Source organism: Dendrobates tinctorius, unplaced genomic scaffold (assembly GCF_039654945.1).
Source record: "Dendrobates tinctorius isolate UK_male_01 unplaced genomic scaffold, ASM3965494v1 ptg000070l, whole genome shotgun sequence".
In the NCBI taxonomy this organism is placed as follows: domain Eukaryota; kingdom Metazoa; phylum Chordata; class Amphibia; order Anura; family Dendrobatidae; genus Dendrobates; species Dendrobates tinctorius.
The window spans coordinates 32,375,028-32,400,715 of NW_027361738.1; the positions used below are offsets into that span (position 1 = coordinate 32,375,028).

The window sequence follows — 25,688 nt, forward strand, 5'->3', positions numbered from 1 at the left end:
AATGGATCCTCCCGCCCCGTGTCATGTTGTCCACAGAAGAACCCCGGTCGGCGCCACCCGGTACTGGGGTTTCTGCCCGTCATCCATACCAGCCGAGGAGGGAGCCAGATTCCAGCACTCCCCCGTCGCTGCCTCTGGACCGGAACCCCTGCCGTTCTCGCAGACACTGCACAGGCGGTTCCTTGGCCCAGGTAAGACTGTAGCGTATCCGGCGGTTTCCCTTCGGAACAGGAAACCAACTGATGGGGAGAGGCGGACCGCCCTCTTTTATCTCTATAGGTTTCCTGTTCCTATGGGCGGATCCCTCTCTCCAAGTGGGTGCTGTCGTGGCAAAGAGTAAAAAGAAGCTCTGTTTGAAATAGCAGTAAGGATGAAAGGGTTGCAGAACAGTCAGGAGGAACAAGAAGAATTTGGTCGTCCTGCCACATCTTCACCCTCAACTGATGTAGAATTTAATTTCGAAAAATATTGGATCACAAGGACCGTGCAAAGCGTTCCCGCATAGAAGAGTCATCCCCATCAAGGAACACAGCCAGTACATTTCAGCAGAATTTTTCATGTGCACTAAAAGAAATTGAGAAATTTGACCGTTCATCAAAAATAACAGTGCAACAAGCGATTCCTCTGTATCCTGACATTGTCAGAGATGTTGCCCGAGTGGTTACTGCTTTGCCACCAACACAAGTTAGTGTAGAGAGGTTGTTCTCTGCTCTCAAAATAATTAGATCAGATTTGAGGGCATCCATGAAGGAGGATCTGACAGAGGCAATACTTTTTCTGAGGACAAATTTATAGATTTCTTCTTATTAACTGCATAAAAGTGTTTATTTATTGCATATTTACTTACAGTTTAGAAAAGTTTATAAGTTATTTGCTATATTCTAATTGTATTCTAATAAATGTAGTTTTTGCTCTAAGTGGTCTGATTACAACAGTAAATTTGTTGTTCTGAATTGGCCATTTATGAAGGAGTCGGAGCCTGATAAAATCCAGGAGTCGGAGTCGCAACTGTGGCTTACCGACTCCACAGCCCTGCTTTAAATACAACAGAAGACATGAAGACAAGGTCTGCAGCAGTTTTATTTACAAGTTTACACTGAACAATGAAAGAAACACTGACGTTCAAGCCTGGGTAAGTAAAGGGCAATGTAACAATAGCATCATTAGTGATTACATTATAAACAATCTACACTGAAAAATTAATGCCAGTAAAAGTATCGGCCATATTAAGAAATATGATATACAAATTGAATGTGTGATTGAAGATTATGATGGCATCTGCACAGAAGTCAGATATTCGGATAATCGATTAAAAAAAAAAAAAAAACAAAAAGGCGGCTGTGACCATCCCTATTTTAACATCCGTGTAAACTCTCCAGTCCCAGGAAATGTTCCAAGGCATTACTAGCATTAACATCTGCTGGGAGGGGAATAGTTAACAGAAAAGCCTAGTTTTGACGTAGAACAGGCAGTTTGCTTATTCAAGTAGAATATATTCCCAGTGTCCGCAGCTTGAGTAGTGGAATTACATTACAGAGCAGGACGACTTCCCTTGTGAACCTACACCATCGATTTTTTCTGCTTCCAAAATTATTCTTTTAAAGACGTCAACAGCAGTCTGGAAAACAAGCGTTACAAACTTAGCATAAGACTAGAATGCTTTAGAAGAGATACAGCCATATGGCTGGTTTCATACATGGCAGTTTAGGTGCTCGAGAGTCAAGAGGATATGAGGTTTAGGCAGACATTACCCCTCCACTGCAGCATACTCTAGGGATGTCTACACACTCCAGGGGAGAGTTATAGCCCTTATGAAACATGGCTTGGCAAGTAAAGTGTAGTGTCCATCTTCACGGCAGACAGTTGTGCGCCCATCAAAACTGCATTGGCTTTTGTCCCAAGAAAAAAGGGGGGGGGGGGAAAATCTATAAAACCATACGGAACTTATGGACTTTGTGCGCTGCCGAACAATAGACACAATTCCAGTTATAATAAAAGATTGTTTTATTTCGAAGTATTGTCATCCCCTGAGGAAGAAGTAACTATTACTTAGAAACACGTTGGGAATAAAACAATTATAACTGGAATTGTGTCTATTGTTCGGCAGTGCACAAAGTCCATAAAAGAAGTTCTGTATGGTTTTATATATCGGTGGTCACTGGTTTGGCCCTTGTAAATCATCAGCTGCTGCACATCCCTGCTTTACCTTTCCTGCAAGGGGTGAGTTGATAAAATATATGTAGATATATAGTATTATCGGATAAGACCCCATTTGCGCTCCTCTTGTTCCTACAGCATAAGTCGCTGGAGGGGGGGGGGGGGATGACTCTTTAACCCCTTACCAACATGATGTACAGATATGATAGGCCAGGTCCAAGACCCATGTGGGCTCAGGAACTGAGCCCGATTCTTTCCCAGCATATGATGGATGATATTTCCAGGCCTCATCTACCAGTGGTTAGAGTGGATTTGTTATCTTGTTAAATGCCACTGTCAGACAGCAGCATTTACTGTGCACTGGTGGTGGTGAATCATTTTGTGTCTCACTGACACCCTTATGCGACTGTGGGGTACTGATTAGTTGCAATGACAGCTGTGGTCTGCTGAAGACCTGCGCTTGTCATGACTGTACTCCTGTGAATGCTAGCTTCTGTCTGGTGCTCATACAAGAACGTGGTGTGCTATACAGAGCAGTATTGCACAAGATACTGACGATCACGTTCCAGTGATGATTAGTCAATGTCATGATGGCCACATGCAGACAAGATGGGAAACATACAGACCCCATATGGATATACAGTACAGACCAAAAGTTTGGACACACCTTTGCATGCAAAGAGTTCTTTATTTTCATAACTATGAAAATTGTAGATTCACTCTGAAGGAATCAAAACTAAGAATTGACACATGTGGAATTATATAATTAACAAACAAAGTTAAGAACCTAGAATATAAGACATATTTTCAGTTTCACAAAGTAGCCACCTTTTGCTTTGATTACTGCTTTGCTCATCAAGAGAATGCCAAGAGTGTGCAAAGCAAAAGGTGGCTACTTTGAAGAACCTAGAATATAAGACAGATTTTCAGCTTCACACTTTTTTTGTCAATTCATAGTTTTGATGCCTTCAGAGTCAATCTAAAATTTTCATAGTCATGAAAATAAAGAAAACTCTTAATGAGAAGGTGTGTCCAAACTTTTGGTCTGTACTGCCATAACATCATTTTGACCGCTCAGTCATGAAACATAGCTGAAAATTGTTACGTTAGGCTAGTTTCACACTAGCGCTTTTGAGCGCAGCGACGGCCTGCACATGGCCGCCGCTAAGCCCCACCCCCTGCCGGTAGCTCCACCTACCGGCGCATGACGCTGCATGCGTCCCCCATCTTTATCACTGGGGGCGCAGGCCGTGCGCAGTATGCATTTGGCGGTGCATGCGTCCTTTTGACTGCGCGCCGACCTGCGCCAAACGCAACCTGCTGCAGTTTGGTTGTGCTCGGCGCACCGTCAAGAAGGCGCATGTGCCGCCAAACGCATACTGCGCACGGCCTGCGCCCCCAGTGATAAAGATAGGGGACGCAGGACGCATGCAGCGTCATGCGCTGGTAGGCGGAGCTACTGGCGGAGGCGGGGCTTAGCAGCAGCCGTGCGCAGGCCGTCGCTGCGCTCAAAAGCGCTAGTGTGAAACTAGCCTTAGTTATATGAACCCAACAGACTTTCAAATAAACATTTGCCAAGTTTCACAATCTGAAACGAGCAAAAGAACCAGCATCACATCAGAGCAGCTGTAAACATAAAATTGCATTAGGTACCTACAGCTGTAGACATTACTCTTATGACCTCAGCTCCCAGCCCCATGTCATTTATGAGTAGTCAATACAGCTCAGTCACAAGGACATAATCCATTATACAATTAGTCTCACATATTAGTCAGCATGTAGCGACATTAGAGACAGAACCTAAATTTACAATGGCTTGGGCTTGTTAGTGGATAAGAGATGTACAAAAGGCCCTGAGCACCATTACTATAGGCAAGAGGGAAACACTCCACTAAAGAAAAGTCCCTAGAAATCTAGGACCCTTCAGCATAAAAAGTCTAAACCCAGAAAACAGACCTGATTTTCTTTAGCTGAAGATTCCAAGAACGCTGCATTCCAGGACTCTGCTAAGGCTTTACCTTCTTCACAGCTGATCACTCTGCAAAACAGTCCAGGACATAGTGCATTAAGACGGTTAAAGTAGCCAAGATGCAAAGGGGGAAAAAAAAAAAAAAATAAAAAATTAACTGCTAGTATTGCTGCTCCAGGCAGACTACAGAAAGACCTTATCTGGACGCAATACTGACTTAAAAACATAACAGACATCACAAACCTCTCCATGTGCAAGTCTTTCTTGTTTCCAACCAACATTATAGGAACCCTGCAAGAGAGGTGTGGTTAGAGGTGGTGATCACACATGCAGTCTTAGATTTTAGGAAGCTATGACTTACTGGACTTTCCCCACCATGTCCAACAATTTTTCATGAATAACTTTAATTACTTCAAAGCTGGAAGAGAAGCAGCACAGGTTACAATACATGCAATAATGGGAAATTCACAGGTCACTCATGGAAAGCTCTTCTAGGAAGTGTGCTAGAACTTAATGTCCTGCACTAGGCTGACACTGATTAAAGTGATAGCTGGGGTGAAGAAATCGGATTTGTAGTTCTTGTATAATCAGTGTTACATTTTCAGTTAGGCCAGGATCATACATGCGAGGAATATGGCCGAGTCTCGCATAGTAATACCCGGCACTGCTGTCAGCACACAGGAGTAGAGCGTGCGGCTCCATTTATTTCTACGCAGCCGCACGCTCCGCTCCGGAGTGCCGGCACCAGAGCTTGGTTTTAACCTGCGAGACTCGGCCGTATCTCGCTGTGTGTGATCCCGGCCTTAATGAGATGCCTGCGCTTTTGGGCGGGACTGTAGGGAGAGTCAGATCTTCCGGTTTGCACAAGATGGATTTCTTCACCCCAGGTATCATTGTAATCACCAACAGCACCAATATGACAAAGCAGGATATTGCCAAGTAGACTACAGGCAGACAGGTTTGTTTTAAAGATCACTAAAACATGAAAGATGCAGACAACAGGAGTATGATGGCTACTTATCTTTGGACTAGTGGCAAGTTTTTTTTTTTACATCACCAAGTTCCAAAAGAACCACTTAAGCTTATTTAGCAAAAGTTGATTAAAAAAAAAAAAAAAAAAAATATATAATAATAATAAATAGTTTTACCTGACTGCAGCATCAATAAAGGTACATTGTTTCAGCCTTCTAATACCGCAAGGTGTGAACCAAACGCAGCATGTGCTCCCAAGGCTTCCCCAAATACATCACATATCACTGCCTCGATTTTACTGTTGTGACACGTGTCGGTGGCATTAGTAGTCGTCATGTTCCTCTACATCAGTGCCCCCCACAACTCTAGTCCTTAACCCTATGAAGACAGCCAATATGTCTTTACTGATCTGAGAAAATAGCCTCCCCCTACAGGTGACAATCCAGCAGCTGTACACTATAGCAGCAACTTGCTGCATCAGCCCTGATCAGTGTTTGCACTGTCCATACTTGTTTAATCCCCCCCAGATGCTGCTGTCAATAATGACCATCACATAAATAGTTAACAGAGTGGGGGGCTCCCTCTTTATCCCCATCACCACCCTGAGATCATGATTGTGTGTCCCTGATGTTTGCCATGGCAGTTCCTGACTAAATAGCAGCCTTAGAGTCTACCGGCTATAGTAACATGTTCAGATGGTAAAAATACACTTTCATTCCTGTTATGTCACTTTGCATTAATTCCTGAAAATTATCTGAAGGGTAAATAATCTTACCTGACCGCAGTTTTCAATATGTCAAGGGGTGCAGTTTTTATAATCGTATCACTTTTGAAGGGGGGGGGGGGGTCCAATATATAGGACCCCCAAAATCACTTCAAACCTGCATAGTTGCCTAAAACATAAGTTTTTCAAATTCCCTTGGAAAAATGAATTAGTTGCTGCTACATTTTTAAACCTTCTGAAGTGCTAAAAGAATAATATTTTACAAATGGTGCCGATTTAAAGCAGATGAGGGAAATGTTAAAGTTTGTTATGACCATTTCGATTAAAGGGATAATCAGTTTGAAAATTGCTAATTTTTTTGCAATTGTCAAATTTCTGATTTTTTTTTTTTTTTTTAAACAGACCTAAATTTACCATTATACAGTATAATGTGTCATGAAAAAAAAATTTCAAAATCACTGGGATATGTTGAAGATTTTTGAAATTACCACATAAATAACAGTGGTCAGACTTAAAAAAAATTTGGCTCTGTCACTAAGGGGTTAAGAGACACCAACAGGTCATGTTTTCTGGATTTCCTTAGTATTGCCCAGGTGATAGTTGTGTCACCTAGACAGGCAAGAATTCTATACAATACTAGGGAAATCCTGAGAATCTTAGCCAGTTGGGGAAATTCATGTGGCGCAGTAATATATAAATCTACTAAATAATTGTCTAATTCTGTCTCACAAATCCCACGTCGCTGATTACTCATGGCCGGCCACGACTAATCAGCAACAGGCGCAGTCCGGCTGCGAATTGGTGCGGCATTCGGACGCATGCCACCGCCAGGAGATCTGCGGCACTAGCCGCTGATCTTTATGGTTGCCGCGGGTCAGCGGCAATGTAGCTGGGAGATGACCGGCTCAGCGCTCAATGTGTGGATGGTACCCAGGGTCCAGTGGAGAGGAGACTGTCCTCCAGGCCCTGGGTACCATAAACCTGTAAAATTAAAAAAAATTGTGATATACTCATCTTCTGACAGCCCCCAGACTCTTTCCCTCCTCTCACCATGCGCTCGGCATCTTCCAGTCCGAGTGATGCTTTAAGCGAAAGACCGCTGATGACATCGCCCTCGCCAGAGTGACGTCATCTCTGGTCCTTCACGCTAAGCATTACTGGGACCGGAAAGTGCAGGGAGCGTGGAGAGATCGGGCGCCGTCGGAAGGCAAGTATCTGTTTGTAACGGAAATCCCGCGTGCAGAGCGCTGTGCCCTCCCGATGTGATAGCATCGGGCCTCCATTTAGTGTGTAATATATGTCTCCAAATCACAACCTCTGCTGCCCCCAACTGCAGCTACACGAGAGGGTCACATTTCTTGTTATCTGCCATGACACCACCCTTTGACTATACCTTTTGATGGAGGTAACGGAGTATACAAGGATGTATCCATTTATGTCTATGGAGTATGTCTGAGGAATAATGGAAAATTCATCCTAGAAAAGAGTTTACAAAGACATCACATATGCATATAATTTAAAAGGTTTCACATGAATTCATAGTAACAAGTATGTGCACTGGATCCAAGAGATCAACTGGTTCCACGCTACTGAATGTTACAGCAGTGAGCCAAGAGGCTGTTCTTTCAGTAAGTGTCAATCCTCAGCTGCAGGTTATTCTAGGGCCGGGGTGAAACTTGCAAGTGTGATGCAAGAAACTCACAAGTCTCGCATCAATACCCGGCACTCGGGACCGGAGTGGCTGCATGTATTTCTATGCATCTGAACACTCTGGTCCTGAGTGCCGGCAGCAGTGCTGGGTATTGATGAGAGTTTCTCGCATAACACTTACAAGTGTGACCCTGGCTTAAGAAACAAACTTCCATGTTCTTACCTTCCGGGTGCAGTGGCGAGAGTATCCACAGCCTGTGATCTCTGTGTTTATTCTACATGGGAACGTCCCATTCAGACAGAGGTCATGGATGGGATGCTGCGCTGTCGACAACTTCAGTCAGTGCCAGGCAGCTGTGGTTCAGACTCCAAGAAGGCATGTACAGAGCAGTTTTGTTTAACATTTACTTAAAAGAAACAACCCTTTAAGGTGACCTCCAGTCATCCCTTTGCTGGACAGTGCAAAAAGCCTCCATACATGTCAAGATGGAAAAACAAAGCTTTGAGAACGTGACTTTTCTACACATCCCTTCATACCAGACATTCAGTTCTGAAACTTTATATAAATTGCCAATGTTAATCTTAAACATTCACAACATGAGGTAGGGAGGGCTGGGTGCAAACAGCTTGCTCTGACCGCTGCAGTTTAAGCTTTAAGTACTGCTAGTAAAGTGATCAGACATTCACCAGCCTCCTAGAATGCAACATGGGGGCAGTCCACCCCAGAACACTTGAAGTGAGATAAGTCGGTAAATTCCAGTACATTTGGTAAAGAGAGGTGTAATCTCAAAAAAAAAAACAAAAAAAAAACACACCCCTCATACAGTTATGGGAAAAACCCCCCCCCCAAAAAACTAACAAAGCTATAGCCCTTGCAGGAGGTCTTTTTCATCCATATTAAAAACACTTACACCATTTTTGTACAGATAATATGTGCCAGTTATGATCTGAGATCACCTTAAAGTGCATATGCTTCTTTCAGGTGTAGTTAAATGCCCTAGTGCACTTCCAACCTGATTTGTATACTTCATTTCTTTGGATGTAGATTTAAGGGGGTAATAGGATGCATATATATATATATATATATATATATATATATATATATATATATATATATATATATATATATATATATATAGGAGGACAAAATTATCCCACTGAACCTTTTTTACGAAGAAACATTCCCAATTACTTCTATACTCACTTGACCAGCAGTATCCACTAGTTGAAGCTGGTAGTCTTGGCCGTTTACAGATATCTGTTTTGTAAATGCTAGAAAATATAGAGAGAGTGTCAAGCAGAAGATATTACTTGAGAATATTAAGATACCAAAGCTTGGTTTCTCCAATCTAATGATAATCAGTTATCTCTGGCTCTTCTACCATCATGCTCACCACTAGAGGGTTTTTGCCTCACTTCCATTTGATTACCTTCTACAGAACAATTAAAAGGGGGATGTGCCACTTTAATATTGATGACCTATCCTTAGATAAATCAATGCCTGATAGGTGTGGGTGCAACACCCAGCATCCCCAATTAACTGAGCACTTCCAGCACTGAGAACAGTTGGAGCTGTCAAGTACTGCACATCTACCCCCTACTCAAGTCAGCCAGATGTGCAGTACCTGGCCTCAGCTACAATCAGACTCAGCTGCTCTGTAACCGAGCACCACCGAGTACAGCTGATCGCACACCCAGACACTGACCTATCCTAAGGGCAAGTCAACGTTAGAGCAGGGACAACCCAATTGGATCAGTGAGACACCCGTCATCAATAACCGGCAGTGTACAGAAAGTTATGGAAGTCTGTCACAAGGGGATGCTAGCTGTGGTTTCCTCAGATGATACTGCCTGGAGCAGAGCTAGACCACAACCATTAGGATATCTACAGCTAGCATCTGTTATGGCAGTAATCAGCCACACAAGACTGATGGGCCAAAGGCGTCTGATTAGTGTATTGGATTGTTTCTACAAGTGACATGATAAGCAAAACTAAGCCAGCAGATTGGGGTACCACCAAGTAATACACGTAGTTTCAGAGTAACATAGCTTTAGAGGCAGTTGTAGGAGGCTATACTGACAGGTATGATCCCCAGTAAGGTAGGGATTACAGATCACTTCAGTCACAAGTCTCACTAGGTTTGAAAAAAAAAAAAAAAAAAAAAAAAAAAATATTATAATATAAGAAGATGCCTTTATTAACTTTACTTCTCAACACAACTAAAGCTGGACTAACCTATGGACAGCTAATTATCGCAGTGCCCTCCAATCTACTTCAGTTTCCAAGCGATGTTAGAGGAGCGAGGAGTTTCAATAATGAAACAGAACCAAGTTCAGCATTTTCCTTTTTATTGCACGGAGTAGGGAGAACAGCCAGATGGCTGAGAGCAGAACATGGAATAATACAAGTTCAGAGGGGTCAGGTTGTAATAACATGCTGCTCACCCTCAGTGTAAGGGCTGATTCACACGCAAGGAGTTTGCATCGGTGTTTACATGCCACAACCAGGAGTGGCACTTGAGAAAAGCTAATCGAAAGCTTGACACCGGGTCTGCATTTTCTTGGAGACTCCTGGTTTTAGCATATAAGATATGATGTGTTACTAAAGCCCAAAAAGGTGTTTCTTTAGCCTCAGAATACATTCTACAGGACAGAATACTTTGGTGTAATTTAGTAACAAATGAGCATCAGATTTACTATAAAATCTATATAAAAAAAAAAAAAAAAAAACTACTCAAAGACTTTGGTAGTTTGCAAACATACACTGAGGGCTGTTATATGCAGATAATGAATTTCTGCTACATAGACTTCTACCTATACATTTGGAGATCTTCACCCACACAGATTGTGAGCCCATCTGTCAGACATCAGCCCAGTGGATAGCATAGGAGCTTTGCAATGCTGGGTTTATATGTTCTCCCTGTGTGTGGGTTTCCACTTGGTACCTCCCACATGCCCAATACATACTGATATATATTACATGGGAGCATGCACAAGTGATCTTTATATTAGCTAACCCTTACATGCCCTTTAAAGTCTGCAGAGCTTAGAGAATTGACACTAGGAATATTTGATTGGTTATAGTGAAACTTCAATTTGGAGGTTAAAACAAATTAGGGGTCACTTACTGTTTTCTATAGTTGGATCATAAGCATCCACAAACTGTCCTTCAACAAACTGAATGGTGAGTGAAGACTTTCCTGGAGAAAAGAAAAAAATAAAAAAAATTGCAGTCACTGGACAGATTTAGAACCAAGTTTCTATATAATCTATGCATACAGTTGCTGATCAGTAGGGAGGATATCTGAAGCCATAGGATTATTTGTCAAAGCACCCCATTTGCTAGGAAAAAAAAAAAAAAATGCAGCCTACAGATACCCATTATAGCAGTGGTCAGTCCTGATTGGGATCAGTAATAGACTGAGTTTGCAGGAGGCCTGTACTAATGTTTTCCAGGATTAGATGCTGGCAGAACACTATACCCAGTATATGCTAAACTGGGAAAGTGAGCTAGGGCTAGAGATCACAAAGCTTTGTTCTCACCACCAGTAGTCAAAATAGGTAGTGCCCCCAGCCAGCCCTCACCAAGCACAAAAGTGATCACAGGATAAAGTAGAGGTAACCTTCTCAGACATCAAGATGTTTTAATACACTGTACATCTTAAGCTGGAGTCACATATAGCGACTTACCAGCGATCCCGACAACGATAACGTGTCAGGATCGCTGGTGAGCTGTCAGACAGCTTCGTCAGCTATTAGCACAGCGATGCTGAGCGCGCGGCATTGCTGTGTTAGTTAGCGCTGATGCCATGGATCCATGTAAAAAAATAGAATTAAAATAAAAAAATATTGTTATTCTCATCTGACGTCCCGTGCAGCATTCCCGCCTCTCTCCACGCTCCGGTCCCAGTAATCTTTTGAGAGAATGACCGCGATGATGTCAGTTCTTGCGGGATCGCAAAGTCTCAGTCATTCTTGGAAAGGATTACTGGGACTGGAGCGTGGAGAGAGGTGGGAATGCTGCGCGGGACGTCAGAAGGTGAGAATAAAATTTTTTTTTTTTTTTTTATTATTTTACAGCTGATCGGTCTCCCGCAGCGATGTGCGCTGGCCAGCCGGAGATCAGCGACGAAAATATAAATGTCCAGAGGTTTCTTGCAGCGATCCCGGCGGGGGGGGGGGGGGGGGGGGGGGCGGTCGCTGATCGCTGTCACACAGTGATCTCGCTGGTGAGATCGCTGTTGTGTCACAAAAGTTGTGACTCAGCAGCGATCTCGCTAGCGAGATTGTGATGTGTGACGGGGCCTTTACACCCATCTAGGATCAGGAGATACAAGCCTGACCACTAAGGATTCCACCAATCTCTAGGTCAAGCCTGCACAACATATGGCCCACCAAGCAATGTGCGGCCTGGAGCGCTGGAGACAGCTCCCTTCTTCCTATACTCAAATGTAGTCGAGCCTATCAGACATGAAACTATTTGAACACTGGCACCGGGACAGGGGCAGAACAGCACATGTCAGTCACCACACCGCTTAGGACCCCCTCACAGGCTGAGCGGATGTTGAGATGCTAAGGCTCCATGGAGGAAGAGGGAAGTCTAGCCATGGGGGGGGGATCTCATTAAAGGGAACCTTTCACCAGGTTTGGCCAAGATGAGATACGGCCACCCCCTTACAGGTCTGATATATACACACACAACCTGACCTGTAAAAGAGTAATGCAGGGATGCGTCATCCACACAAACCAAGGAGGGCAGCACTGAACGAAGATTGGAGGTGCCGAACCAAAACGAGGGACAACCCTCAGGACCGGACTGCCCTGCAGGCAAGTACAAGTTATTTTTCTTCTCACAGGTAGAGTTGAAGGCTTATATACAGCATTATAGAATGCTGTGTATAATCCCTGAAAGATGGTGGCTGTAACTCAGGCCTAACCTGGTGATAGGTTCCCTTTAAAGGAGTCTGGACAAAATGAACAGGACGAGTACTGTGGTTCCTTTATTACGAGTTCACTGGGAGTTTCACTGTGGTGAACGCACCTCTGTATGGAGAGACTCTGATCTCATCGGAGGGAGGTCACTGTAGTTCATTGGCCCAGCTGGTTCTCAGCCTGGCACCATCCAGGCTGAAAAACCATTTATCCCCAGACATGGATTACAGCATGGGACAGGATGTTGGACAGGTGAGGGATAGTTTTATTCCAGGAGATGAGGTATTCAAAGAGAATGGGTGGAGAGCATAACTTTCTAATTTAAAAATAAAGTGTTTAGTTTTATTTCAAATATAAAGATTTATATTTGCTGTGTCTCTTACAATAAAACTAAGATTAGTAATGATAGGCATCTTATAGACACCTCCTTTACCAAGCAGTGGGCTTGATGTCACTGGACAATACAAAGGTGACATCAACCCCACAAATATGAACCCCAATTGCCATCACTACAGGACAAATGGGAAGAGCTGGGCAAAGTGTCGGAATAAGCACAACAGATTAGCAGCCACCTAGAGAGCTATTCTTAGGCTGGGGGCAATACTCACAGCCCCTTCCAAGAATGAGAATACCATACCCAGCTGTCTGCATTATTAAAGCTGGTTGTCAAGGAGGTAGGGAACCCACACTTTGATTTAAAAGAGAAGGGCACATGGGGATCCCTCTACTTGAGAACCAACCTTGCTAATGCTGACCGCTAAGAGTTGCAGCCCCCCCCCAATCAGTTTTGTTTGGCTGGTTATTAAAAATGCAGCAGATACTTTTTTTCTTATTTAGAGCACAGATGCCAGCTGATGAATGCCACCATCAGCAGCTCCTGCTCTTGCTGTTTTTAGCAGCAGCAAGTGTTGGCTGATGGGAGCAGTAATCCCATTAGCTCATTCCAGTGACCAGAAGTAAACTTTATACCCCCAATCACAGCTGCGGGCTCACACTTTCCCACAATTGATAACTTCAAATTCAGATCTGCCACAGCCACTTTCTAAAAGCTGTTGGAATTCCAAGGAATTGTTTACAAAGCACTATGTCCCAATGTGGGAAGTAAGCTACCCAGACCTAACCATTAGTAGAGCATGAACTGCCCTGGTTTTTGTTCTGTATGGTAAAATGCACTTTGGGGGAACTTTCTGTGCACGTGTTTGTGCCCTGGACAGCTAGCTGATGTGGGAGGTCAGCATTACAAAGCTACAGAACAGCCTGTGAGCCATGTAGGGGTGGAATCACTGAAGTACTGCAGGGATGTTTCCAGACCAGGATCAGCAAAGTGACCTGAAATGTCATCTGCAGCCTTTGTTCAGGAAACATGACAATGTGGAATTACCATTGTTGTGTGGAAGGTTCTTAAAATGAAGTGTACAGAAAAGGTTTAAAAAAAAAAAAAAAAAAAAAAAAAAAACACCCACCCCATGCACTTACCAAGAGACCTACCTGGCTCATATCCATAATCATGTATGAGTGAATCACTTCCATACAAAACACGTTCAAACACTGCCAATGCAGTACTAGATAGAATGGTTTATAGTGTAGCTTGTACTTCACTTTGAATCTAGATGAACTCACAGGTGAGCCTCTAAACACATTTCACAAGAAAAACTAAGTTTTGAAGCCTGATTTAGCAGAAGTCAAATGAATGTTTAAGAGGGGTTGTGGGACTTCCATATTGATAGCCTTACACTGTTACCTGGACTGGCCAAGTGCACACGTACTGGAACTCTCGCGGAAATTACCGCGAGAATTCCAGTCCGCGGGAAAAATCGCATTTTAAATTCCCGCGATTTTCCCGTGGAAAAACTAGCATTTTGCAAGCGTAATTAGCTTGCAAAATGCTAGCGTTTTCCAAGCGATCTGTAGCATCGCTGGGAGAACTGATTGACAGGTTGGTCACACTCGTCAAACATAGTGTTTGATGAGTGTGACCAACTTTTTACTACTGAGGCCGCCTATGCAGCATCAGTAGTAAAATATAGAATGAAAAAAAAAAAAAAAAAAAAAAATAGTGTTATTCTCACCCTCCGACGTCCCGTGCATCCGTTCCCAGTAAACCTTTGTGAAAATGCCCGCGATGACGTCAGTTCTCGTGGGATCGCGACGTCTCGTGGTAATTCACGATGACGTCGCGCGAATGACCGAGAGACTCCGCGATCCCGCGAGAACGGATGTCATCGCGAGCATTTTCGCAAAGGATTACTGGGACCGGAGCGTGAAGAGAAGCGGGAAGGCTGCGCGGGACGGAGGGTGAGAATAACAATATTTTTTATTTTAAATTCTATTTTTTACAGGGATATGGTACCCAAAGCCCGGAGGACAGTCTCCTCTCCTCCGGACCGTGGGTACCATCCGCAACTGTTCTGCTTACTTTCCGCATGGTGTGCACAGCCACATGCGGGGAAATAAGCGGAACAATGCATTCCTATGGGTGCGGGATCTCCGCGATTCCGCAAATTAATGAGCATGCTGTGGTTTTTACCGTGAAGCGATTCTGCCGTGGTAAAAACCGCAGCATTAGCACAGCATTGCGGAATCCCATAGGAATGCATGGGATGCTTATTTTTCGCAGCAAAATCGCGCGGTTAAAACCGCCACGGAAATGCGAAAAAAAATGCAACGTGTGAACTCAGCCTAAGAGGCCATAACCCCCTTTAAATGACAAATTCAGATTGTCGTAGACTGTCAGATATTCGACAGCCAGGGTCTGCCAGTGTTAGTGGGCCTTAAAGGGAATCTGTCACCCATATTTAGTGATATCATGTAAAGATATCACTAAATAGAATCCTTATGGGATGCACTATGAGGGCTTTTGACTCCCCCCGACCATGCACCTCAGCTTGGTGGGGATGCATGCAAATTGCCACGGTCTGGTGGGCGTGGCTTACTAGTCTCCCCCCCCCCCCCTGCGACTCCTACTCCTCAATTTCCCTTACACCGACTCCAACTCCGACTCCACCTCCCACACATATTGCTTATATTTAAGTGAAAAATTTATTGTAGTACTATGTGAACCTCAGACATTTAATCATTTTTATGATCCAATAATCAAGATATTTAGATAGAACAGAATATATATTGGTGTACTACCCGGTTTTCATTCTTTTTGGTACAGATACGATATGGATAGACAGATATGGATAAATGGATAGATGCTCTTGCTATTGAAAACATTATCTATGAGCTCAAAAACCTTTCAGGTGATGGTTTTTTTTAAAAAGATCAGTTTTTGCAGCTGAAAAACATATCCTCAAAAAACACAGGAAAAATGCTGTGTGTGAATGTAGCCTTAGATCAGGAATATAACAGTCATTTATAGGACATTTCATAACTTTCCCAAACTCCTATGAAAAAATATTCAGCACATCCTGCATTGAATTACTGTACCCAATTTATTATATTTTAGGAGTTGGAGTCGGTCCATTTTATACCGACTCCAACTCTGACTCCACCAAAATGAGCACCGACTCAGACTCCGACTCCACAGCCCTGGTGGGAAAAGCATGTAATTGTGACTGTGCAAGCGCCAGTATTTTCCAGCACGGTCTATGCCCCGGAAGTCTTCACATGCAGGACACTTCCGGGGCATAGCATACTGCACAGGCGCCTTTACATTGTGCAAGTGCAGAAACCAACGGCGTCTGTGGTATTCACAGAGATTATGTGAAGCAAGTCGAGGTGGGGGAAGACTAGTAAGCCACACCCATTGGACCGTGGCAATTTGCATGCATCCCCACCAACCTGAAAAAGGTATTTATGCCTCAAAGGTGCAGGGTCGGGGGGGGGGATTATGCAATCCTCTATCTTTGCACTTTATAAAGAGTCACTGTGGTTTATGAATGTTTATGGTCTTTGCACATGCACACTGCGCTTTATATGGCAGTGATCTTCTGAGTCACTTATTCTTTGTTATGATTGTATATGGTGGTTTTTGTGTATATGCACGCTGCACTTTTTTCAGCAGCGATTTATTAAGTTGTCAATGTTCTTCCCTTTTTTTAGTGAATATGATGCAATAACACTTGGTATCAAAATCACTCTCGCCTTGTCCTCTCTGATCTTCCGAATGACCTGTGGCAGGAGAATTATCGGAGGGAAGGCATATGCCAGGTTGAACTTACATGTGGCCTGGAGGGCATCCAGTATGTCTGGGTGATCTGACGGAGACAGGGAAGCAAACACCTTTATCTGTCTGTTCTCCTTTGTGGCAAAGAGGTCCACCTGAGGTTGCCCCCATAAGGCTACTATGTCCTTGAAGACGCGGCGATTGAGGCACCACTCCCCTTGCTGAAGTGGGTGTGTCGGCTTAAGAAGTCTGCCTCTTGGTTGTTCTCTCCCCTGATATGAAGAGCCGGAGAGGGACAACAAATAACTTTCGGCCAAGTTTAAGATTCTTGCCACAGAAGACATCAGTCTCTGATAGAGTATCTCCCCGTTTATGTAGGCCACTGTAGTGGTGTTGTCCGACAAGATCCTGACATGTTTCTGTTGGAGCTGTGGAAGAAAATGGTGTAGAGCATAATATACCGCCGTCAGCTCTTTCAAATTAGCCGAGTATCCCCATTCATCTCTATTCCACCTTCCTTGATAAAAGCTACTCCCCATATGGGCTCCCCAGCTGTGGGGGCTAGCATCCGTGGTTAGGATACAAGATGGTACTATAACCCATGGGACTCCTGAGGATAGATGGTTATCATCTAGCCACCATTCTAGAGAAGTCAAGACCTCCTGTGATAAGGTTATCTTGCTCCAGGTGACCACCATGTCACCTGTCCTCTGAGGATCTGATGCTGAAATGTGCAGATATGATAATGGGCCCACCAGACTGCCGGGGCACAAGAACTGAGCGACCCCAATAGCGACATTGCCCCTCTCAGACATGCGTGGTCTACTTATGGCTGCCTCTACTTTCTCTTTTGAGTGCAATCTTTACCTGAGGGATTAGACATCTCTGGGTTGTGGAGTCTAATTGGAACCCTAAGAACATCTGAAGGGAATGTGGAGCGAGTCTGGACACTGATGATCCAGCAAAGATGAGATCACGTCAGCAACACGTCTGGTAGGAAGTCATCTAGGTAAGGCACGATTAGAGTGTCTTTTTGACAAAGATAGGCCATCACCTTGGTGAAGATTCTTGGTGCTGTAGAGAGGCCGAAGGGCATGGCTGTATACTGAAAGTGACGGATCTTGCCTTCGAATACCACCGCGACCCTTAGGTACTTTTGGTGTTTATGAATAGGAAGATGACAGTAAGCATCCTTCAAGTCAATCCCCGCCATTACACAGTTTGGAAAGAAGCTTTAAAATGGTGGAGCTGATTAAGTTTAAGATGGAATCAAATTTTTTTTTTTTTTTATAAACGCATTAAGCATCTTTAAATTCATAATTGTCCTAAATGTACCATCTGGTTTGGAAATTAAAGATAAGGAGAGTAGAATCCTCTACCTTCCTGTCCCTCTGGGACCTCTACTAAAACCCCCTTGGATAGTAGGCTCTGAATTTCTTCGAGGGCCTTTTGTTGAACTATAGAGTTTTAGGCAGGTTATGATAAAGAAATCATAAGGGGTTTGAAGGAATTCCATTTTCATTCCTTCTTTAATAGTACTTAGAATCCATGGGCTCAAAGTCATTTGTTCCCATTTTGAAAAAAAAAAAAAAAAAAAAAAAAATTAATCTACCCCCTACTGGTGGGTCTAATTCTTATATATTTTCCTTCCGGAATGTTGAATCCCTGAACATGCTACCCTTTTGCTTTTCCTCCTTTGTGGGCCATCTATTTGATCTATCCGCTTGTCTCCTTCCAGACAGCTGCCTTTTAAAGGTTCTCCTGTAGAAAGGGATAGAAGAATCAGGGAAGGCCTTCTTCCTTTCTTTTGCTTTGGCAAGTATGTCGTCTAGGGCTTTCCCAAAGAGAAACTCACCCTCGCACGGGGTTGCGCAAATCTTAGGATTTTGATTGCGCATCCCCCTTCCAGCTCTTCATCCACAGCGCCCGCCTCGCCTGGCATTGTTTACAAGAGCCGCCGATCTCGCTGCCAGCCGCAGAGTGTCTGCCGATGCATCGGCCATGAAGGCTGCTGCCCCTCTGATTAATGGAATAGCGGCCCGTAGTTTTTCCTCTTGACACTTTCTGCTCGATTTGTTGATCCAACCATTCGAGCATAGATCTGGAGGTGCATGTGCTGGCTTAAAAATTCCCGTGGTAGACTCACAAGACGTTTTCAATGACGACTCCGCCTTACGGTCTAGCGGGTCTGCCAACAAGCCTGCATCCTCTACCAGAATAGTAGACTGTTTTGAGGTAGAGGCTACAACGGCATCAACCTTTGGCACTTTGGTCCATTTTAATAGCTCGTCATCGCTAAATGGATATTTTCTCTTTGAGGCCGATGGGAGAAAGTTTCTTTGATCGTTGTTTTTCCTACGCTCTCTTTATTAGAGCCTTAACTGCCGGTATTACTGTGAACGCTCTCATTTTCTTTTCTGCCAACATTATTTCTTGTGCGGTTTGGGCACCCCTTGCTTCCTCACAGATTTGACCAGATTATTCACACTATCCAGGGGAAAACATGACCGTACCTCCATGTCTGACGATGAAGAGGATGTGAGGAATCGGAGGTTAACCCCTGTTCTTCCTCTGACTGAGGGTCCCCTGTTTTTTGCTCCTAGCCTCTGAGGGAGTACTGGCATGGGTGATAGCCTGTATTTCCTCCCCAATTATGGCTCGAATGTCCTTTGATGATACTTCCGACCATTGCCTAGTCTCTGGTGCACCATTTACAGAGCTTTTTGGGGTAGGAGTCAGGGAGAGGTTCAGCGCATAAAGCGCATTCTTTATGCTTGAATTTTTTTTTTTCTTCGCCTGGAGAGGGGAGACATGGCGAAAGGAGAGGGGGGGGGGGGAGAGGTCAGCTTAGTAGGCAGAGTATATACATTGCACACTCACCCAGTGAAGCTTTATATTACCAGATCAGATGGCTGAGATCCCGTCCTAGGTTGACTCTCCCACCTCGCTCCTGCGGGCGGTGTCTGTCCTGGTGGTGCGGTCCCTGGAGGAGCTGCCCCCCGCAGAGTCTCCTGCTGGAGCGTGCACTTCTGTTGGGGACAACATGGTTCCTGCCGCTCAGCTGCGGCACTTGTTTAAATAGATTGCTCCTTTTTTCCTGCCCCCGGAAGTTGCTCCTCTTCCCCGGGTTCCCGCACATGCGCCGTCATGCTCCTCAGCCATCCTGCCCCAGAAGTTCACTCATTACTTCCGGGGCTCAGGAGCCTCTGCACCGGCCGGCTACCACACCACCGCTCCTGTATGCGGCCCACGCTGCCGCCATCGCTGCTCTTTTTTCTTTGCGCCATAGGCATACTTACCACTCCCTGCAGCGGCGGCTCCTGCGTTTGGTGCCCCTGGCACACTCCTAGGCGAGACCGGGCGGCCCTTCCCGGACCCGGTCATCACCTCTTAGCCATCAGACGAGGGGGGAGCCATCTAACAGTCTCCCCTGACGCTGCTTCCAGATCGCAGTACCTGCCGTTCTCATGAATACTGCGCAGGCGGCGAGCAAATCCAGATAAGTCTTCCTGAAGGATTAGTCCTGAGGTTCCCTGGGAACAGGAAACCAAAACTGAGGAGGAAAGGCGGCCCGCCCCATTTTATCTTCCTGTAGGGTTTCCTGTTCCAGATGGGGCAGATACGATACCTCCAGTGGGTGCTGTCGTGGCGAAGGGTAAAAGGTGACATCAACCCCACTTGCCACCAATTAGTTTAATAGTGTAGGGACCCCTCTATTCTAGATAACCAGCCTTGCTAACGCTGACAGCTTAGGGTTGCAGCTCCCAGCTGTCAGTTTAGCCTGGTTATAAAAAAAAAAAAAAAAAAAAAAAAAAAAAAAAAAAAAGGGGAACCCATGCTGGATTTTTTTGTTGCACAGCCAGCAGGTGATTAATACTCCCATCAGCCACCACCTGCTCTCACTGTTATCAGTTAACTATAACTCATTCTCCCCTGTTCATGCTCATCACCTGCAGAGTAGGAGAGAATGATGCAAGCAGCCTTCAGTTCCCAACACTGGGGAACAGTGCTACCTGTACTGCTGCTTCGTGTCACACAGAGGACATCTGTGTTGGGGACATTTTGCAGCCCTCGCCGTAAAAAAAAAAAAAACAAAACAAAAAACTAGTGTATTATGTCCACGGACACAGTCTTAGGAAACACACTGACATGTACACAGACCCATTAACTTGAACGGGTCTACGTGCAAAAGTGTCTCCAGTACGTGTAAAGAAGGCCTTAATGCTTAATTCGACAGAAGACAGGGAGAATGACCAGCACCGACTGGGTGCCGGAGGTTCCAGCCGCATGTTAGCCCCGGGGAGAGCGAGTTTTGACACCATGGGAATGGCACAGGAGGCAAGTACAAGCCTTATTTTATTGGGGCATGACAAGTTGTCCAAGAAGTGGACTACTTCTTTACAAATCAGACGGCCACTGGTATTTGTCTGAGGTTTATGGCTTATCCTGACAACAGGTCCATATAGTCCTTGATAGCCTCCTTAAGGCCTCTTTCACAGTGTCTCTCCATTATGTGTGGTGACAGTTTTCACACCTACTAGAGACACTGACAAGTAGACCCATTCAAATGAATGGGTATGTGCACATCTGTGTTCTCAGACCATGTGCTCCAGGCTCCTAAGGCTTCATTTCCAAGCACAGCAACTACTACAAGTCCTTACCGTAGGTGTGTTGAAACAAAAGCAAGTGGCCCTAGTCCTTTTAATCAGCAGATCATTAGGGTGCCAATACTATACTGCCAACCCTTAAAATTGGCTGTAAGCTGATCACTCCTTGAAAGTTATTCAGACATGCAGATCAATTAAACTACATATCTTCCACATAACTGAAAGCTAATGGTATAAATCAGTTAAGGTACTGTCACACTTAGCGATGTACCAGCGATCCCGACCAGCGATATGACGCGGTCAGGATCGCTGGTACATCGCTAAGTGGTCGCTAGTGAGCTGCCACACAGGCAGATCTCACTAGCGACATCGCTGGGGACGGGGATCGCTACTTACCTGTCACACCAGGCGATCCTGCGTCCTCCCGCCCGGCTCCACGCGTCGCTCGTCCTCACAGCAGGAAGCGCCACAGGAAGCTGACGACGAGAAACAGTCCTGAACGTTCTCGCGCGATCAGCAATAACCAGCGGGGGAGCCGGTCGCTGGTAAGTATCAGACACAGATATCGCTAGCAATATCGCTATAACGTCACTAGTTATAGCGATATCTCTTAGTGCGACATGCCCTTTAGACTAGGTTCACACCCATGCAAGAGGACCAAAATCTGGTAATTGGGGCTGTGGAGTCAGCAAGCCAAACCTCCGACTTCAGTTTCCCTGACTCCCAACTGAGCAGGTACATAAAGTGCAACACAGGTTAAGGCCCTTTTACATTTAGCGATGCACCAGCGATCCAACCAGCGATCCGACCCGGTCAGGATCGCTGGTGCATCGCTAAATGATCGCTAGTGAGCTTTCATACAGAAAGATCTCACAGCGATGCAGCAGCGACGCAGCGCACGATACTTACCATTCACACACAGCGATCCTGCGTCCTCCCGCCCGCCTCCACGCGTCGCTGGACGTCACAGCAGGAAGTCTCAGCAGGAAGCGCCCGACGAGAAATGGAGCCGGACATTCTCGCGCGATCAGCGATGGACAGCGGGGGAGCCGGTCGCTGGTAAGTATCACACATAGCGATATCGCTAGCAATATCGCTATAACGTCACAAAACCAGTGACGTTTTAGCGATATCGCTTAGTGTAAAACCCCCTTTAGTCTCAACTAAAAAGCAGAGATCCTTAGATCAGGAACTGAACACTTTATAATTTACTCATTCAGGAAAATAAATAAATAAATATATATATATAGCATATCCCGCACTGAACTCTTGTGCCCAATTATATTTTAGGCATTGTTCCATTTTACACCAACTTCACCAAAATTGACACCCACTCCACAGTCCTACTGGGAAGAGAAAAGAAAGACCTCCACACAAAAACCACACTGAACCAACAGTCACCTAAAGGGAAAGCAGACTTACCCAATTACAGGTAGTGAGGCATGTGCCATTATTAATGGTTTTCTTGCAGAAATGTGTCCCTACAACCACCCCATAAGTGTTTTATGTACTGTGGGCAGCGATTTTAGAGAATGTCTAAAATATGGTACTAATTATTTGTATGCACTGCCATCATTGCAAGGCCTCAGCTGTGTGGGGCACCAGGGAGCTACACTTAACAGGGCCTACCAGATCTTTTGCTAGTCTACTTAACAGACAATACAGGTCTGCCTCTTAGTCACATTTGGTTACCCAATATAACAGAACAGCAAACACTGTTAGATTGATGGTTACTGGCTGAAACCTCCTTTAGGGCCAATTAGCATATTGAGCGATAACTCACGCTACTTTTTATTAGCACTTCCATTTAGTTTGCCTTTTCATATCTGCAGCTTGTCAATTCCTTCAGCTTTTTTTTTTTCACCCAAAGAAACATGCAACCAAACAATTCCACTTTATTGCAGAATTAAATTGAGCAATGGCATTTGTCATTACCTGGTGACTGGGGTCAGGCACTGCAGTTCTGAGACCACAGTGGTCTCCACCGTCATACCCCAAACCATTAGAGTACATACAGCAACCACCACCCTAATAGAAAGGTATAGTCTAGTCAGACTGTAAAGAGCATTACTTCCTTTTACCCCACGTGGTACCTGAGATAACTAAAGTTGCAGGCACAAAATCCATTTTGGTGGAGTCAAAATTGGTATAAAATGGACAGAATCCTAAAATAAGTTCATTGGGTACAGTAGTACAGTGCTGTAAAGGTTTTCATGAGAATTTGGGAATGTTATGAGATGTCCTATAAATGTCTGTTGCTGATCTAAGGATCTTGGCTCTTAGTTGATATGAATGTGTGCTGCACTTTATGTACATGCTCAGTAGTGACCAGTGCTGTGGGGTCGTAGATGAGATGAATCTGTGCTGCACTTTATATACATGCTCAGTAGTGACCAGTGCTGTGGAGTCAGAAGAGATGAATCTGTGCGGCACTTTATGTACATGCTCAGTAGTGACCAGTGCTGTGGGGTCATAGATGAGAAGAATCTGTGCTGCACTTTATGCATATGCTCAGTAGTGACCAGTGCTGTGGAGTCATAGATGAGATGAATCTGTGCTGCACTTTATGTACATGCTCAGTAGTGACCAGTGCTGTGGAGTCATAGATGAGATGAATCTGTGCTGCACTTTATGTACATGCTCAGTAGTGACCAGTACTGTGGGGTCATAGATGAGATGAATCTGTGCTGCACTTTATGTACATGCTCAGTAGTGACCAGGGCTGGAGAGTCAGAAGTCAGGGAAATTGAGGAGTCAGTCAGTTCGGTTTAAAGACTCCACAGACCTGGTAGAAACTGCTCTATAACATCCTGCCCTGACATCTTAGCCAGCCCTGTATGTGCCCTGTGATATACTGTACTTGAAACAAGCAGTACCCCATCTGCAGCATCCCAGTACAGCTAAGACAGCACTTGTGACAGATCTGTGTCATTTGACAGAGCACATCCCATTCACATTTTATTAACTAATCCATTGCTGAACGTCAGTGAAAGAAGGGTGGGTGATTTACTAGAAAAAAAAATCCACAAAAAAAAAAAAAACCACCAAGCTTGGCTGCCAACCCTGAGGTTCCCAACTTCTAGTAAAGTCATGTCTCCACGTTCTGGATTGTCAGTGGTTTAAATGCAGCGGATACCCCGCCCAGACCACTGCCCCCTGTTGTACGCGCAGTGATTCGGCATGTGTTCATTGAACCATGCGGAATCACCACATCCTATACATAGAACTGCGCTATTAATCGCGGAGCTCCGCAAGATAAATAGACACGCTGCATGTGCATATACGCAGGTCCGCCGCTCGCGTCTTTGTACACATGGGATTTCGTAAAAGTCCCTCCACTGTGCTGTAACATCTGGACGCTGCATATAGCCACATGGAAACATAAGGCTGTGTGCACACGCTGCGGATTTTGCTGCGGTTCCGCAGCGGTTTTGGCCGCTGCGGACCCGCAGCAGTTTCTGCTGTGGTGTACAGTACAATGATTCCCTATGGGAATCAAAAACCGCAGTGCAGATGGTGCGGAATTTTCCGCGCGGATTATCTGCGGTTTTCAATCCGCAGAAAGAATTGACATGTCAATTCTTTCTGCGGATTCTCCTGCGGTTTGCCATCTCCTCCATTGAGATGAAAAACCGCAGAGCAATCCGCAGGTCTTTTGACCTGCGGTTTCACCTGCGGATTGTACAAAATCTGCGCGGATGAATCCGCACCTTTTCCGCAGCGTGTGCACACAGCCTTAGCCTCCTCTTCTGATGAAGTTTGATTGTACATGCTCCGATCTGGAACAGGTGACCGGTATTAGAGATAGGCAGATCACAAATGTCTTACCTTGCAGAACAGCACAGCTTTTGGTTAGCCGGGCTGGCACAATGAATGACTCAGATGACAATAGGCCAGCCGGCTAACCAAGAGAAGAGCTGGGAGTCAGAGAGGCCTCCAGGCCAGCCAGAGACCGACAGGGACGATACACCAGAGTCCTGCAAGTCAGTCTGTCCAGTCCAAGTACACGAGCAGGTCGCACAGGGCACACGGCCATTGGCTCATAGTGGGCTCCCCTCCTGAGGCGGGTGCATTGGGCACATGTGCAGGGCAGCCCCCCCATCCACTGCCGATCAGGCAGGAGCCGGCACAGGGCTTTCTTGGCAGTGCCACCCCTCCAGCTCTGCCTGTACGGGCTCCAGCAGCGGAGGCCACAGCACGGGAGAGGGGCCGTCCCCTCAGGGACACGTGACTCCTGCAGTGCGTGGGGTACAGGTCGCCGCTCCCCCGGACACTCACCCACGGAGCGGTACCCGAGGATGGCGATCTTCCGCGACTTGGGCTGCGGCATCTTTGGCGCCTCCACTGTTTTGCCTTTGGTTCAGACCCGAAGGCGCTGCATCCACCGACTGCTGCTGAGGGAGAGGAGCGCCGGGAGCCGCGCACACGCTGCACTTCACCGGTGTGGAGAGCCTGCACTCACTCCCGCCCACGGCCTCGCTAGCTGCTGCGTGCACACGTCAGGCGTCAGCTCTGCTTTATATCCCGCCTCCTCCGTCCTCGGCACGGATTTGTTTTTATTATTCT

The 25,688-nt window shown here is 45.3% G+C and overlaps 1 protein-coding gene across 1 annotated transcript; it reads right to left on the reverse strand.

Annotated features, from left to right (window-relative positions):
* Positions 1–1,062: 1,062 nt before the first annotated feature.
* On the reverse strand, positions 1,063–25,688 carry RHEB (Ras homolog, mTORC1 binding). The gene is made up of 8 exons (XM_073581557.1): positions 25,401–25,688; positions 10,601–10,672; positions 8,677–8,744; positions 7,216–7,298; positions 4,488–4,544; positions 4,370–4,417; positions 4,114–4,195; positions 1,063–1,618 (listed from the first exon to the last, which is right to left on the reverse strand). The coding sequence occupies exons 1-8, from the start codon at positions 25,450–25,452 to the stop codon at positions 1,526–1,528; spliced, it is 555 nt and encodes a 184-aa protein (XP_073437658.1). The 5' UTR covers positions 25,453–25,688; the 3' UTR covers positions 1,063–1,525.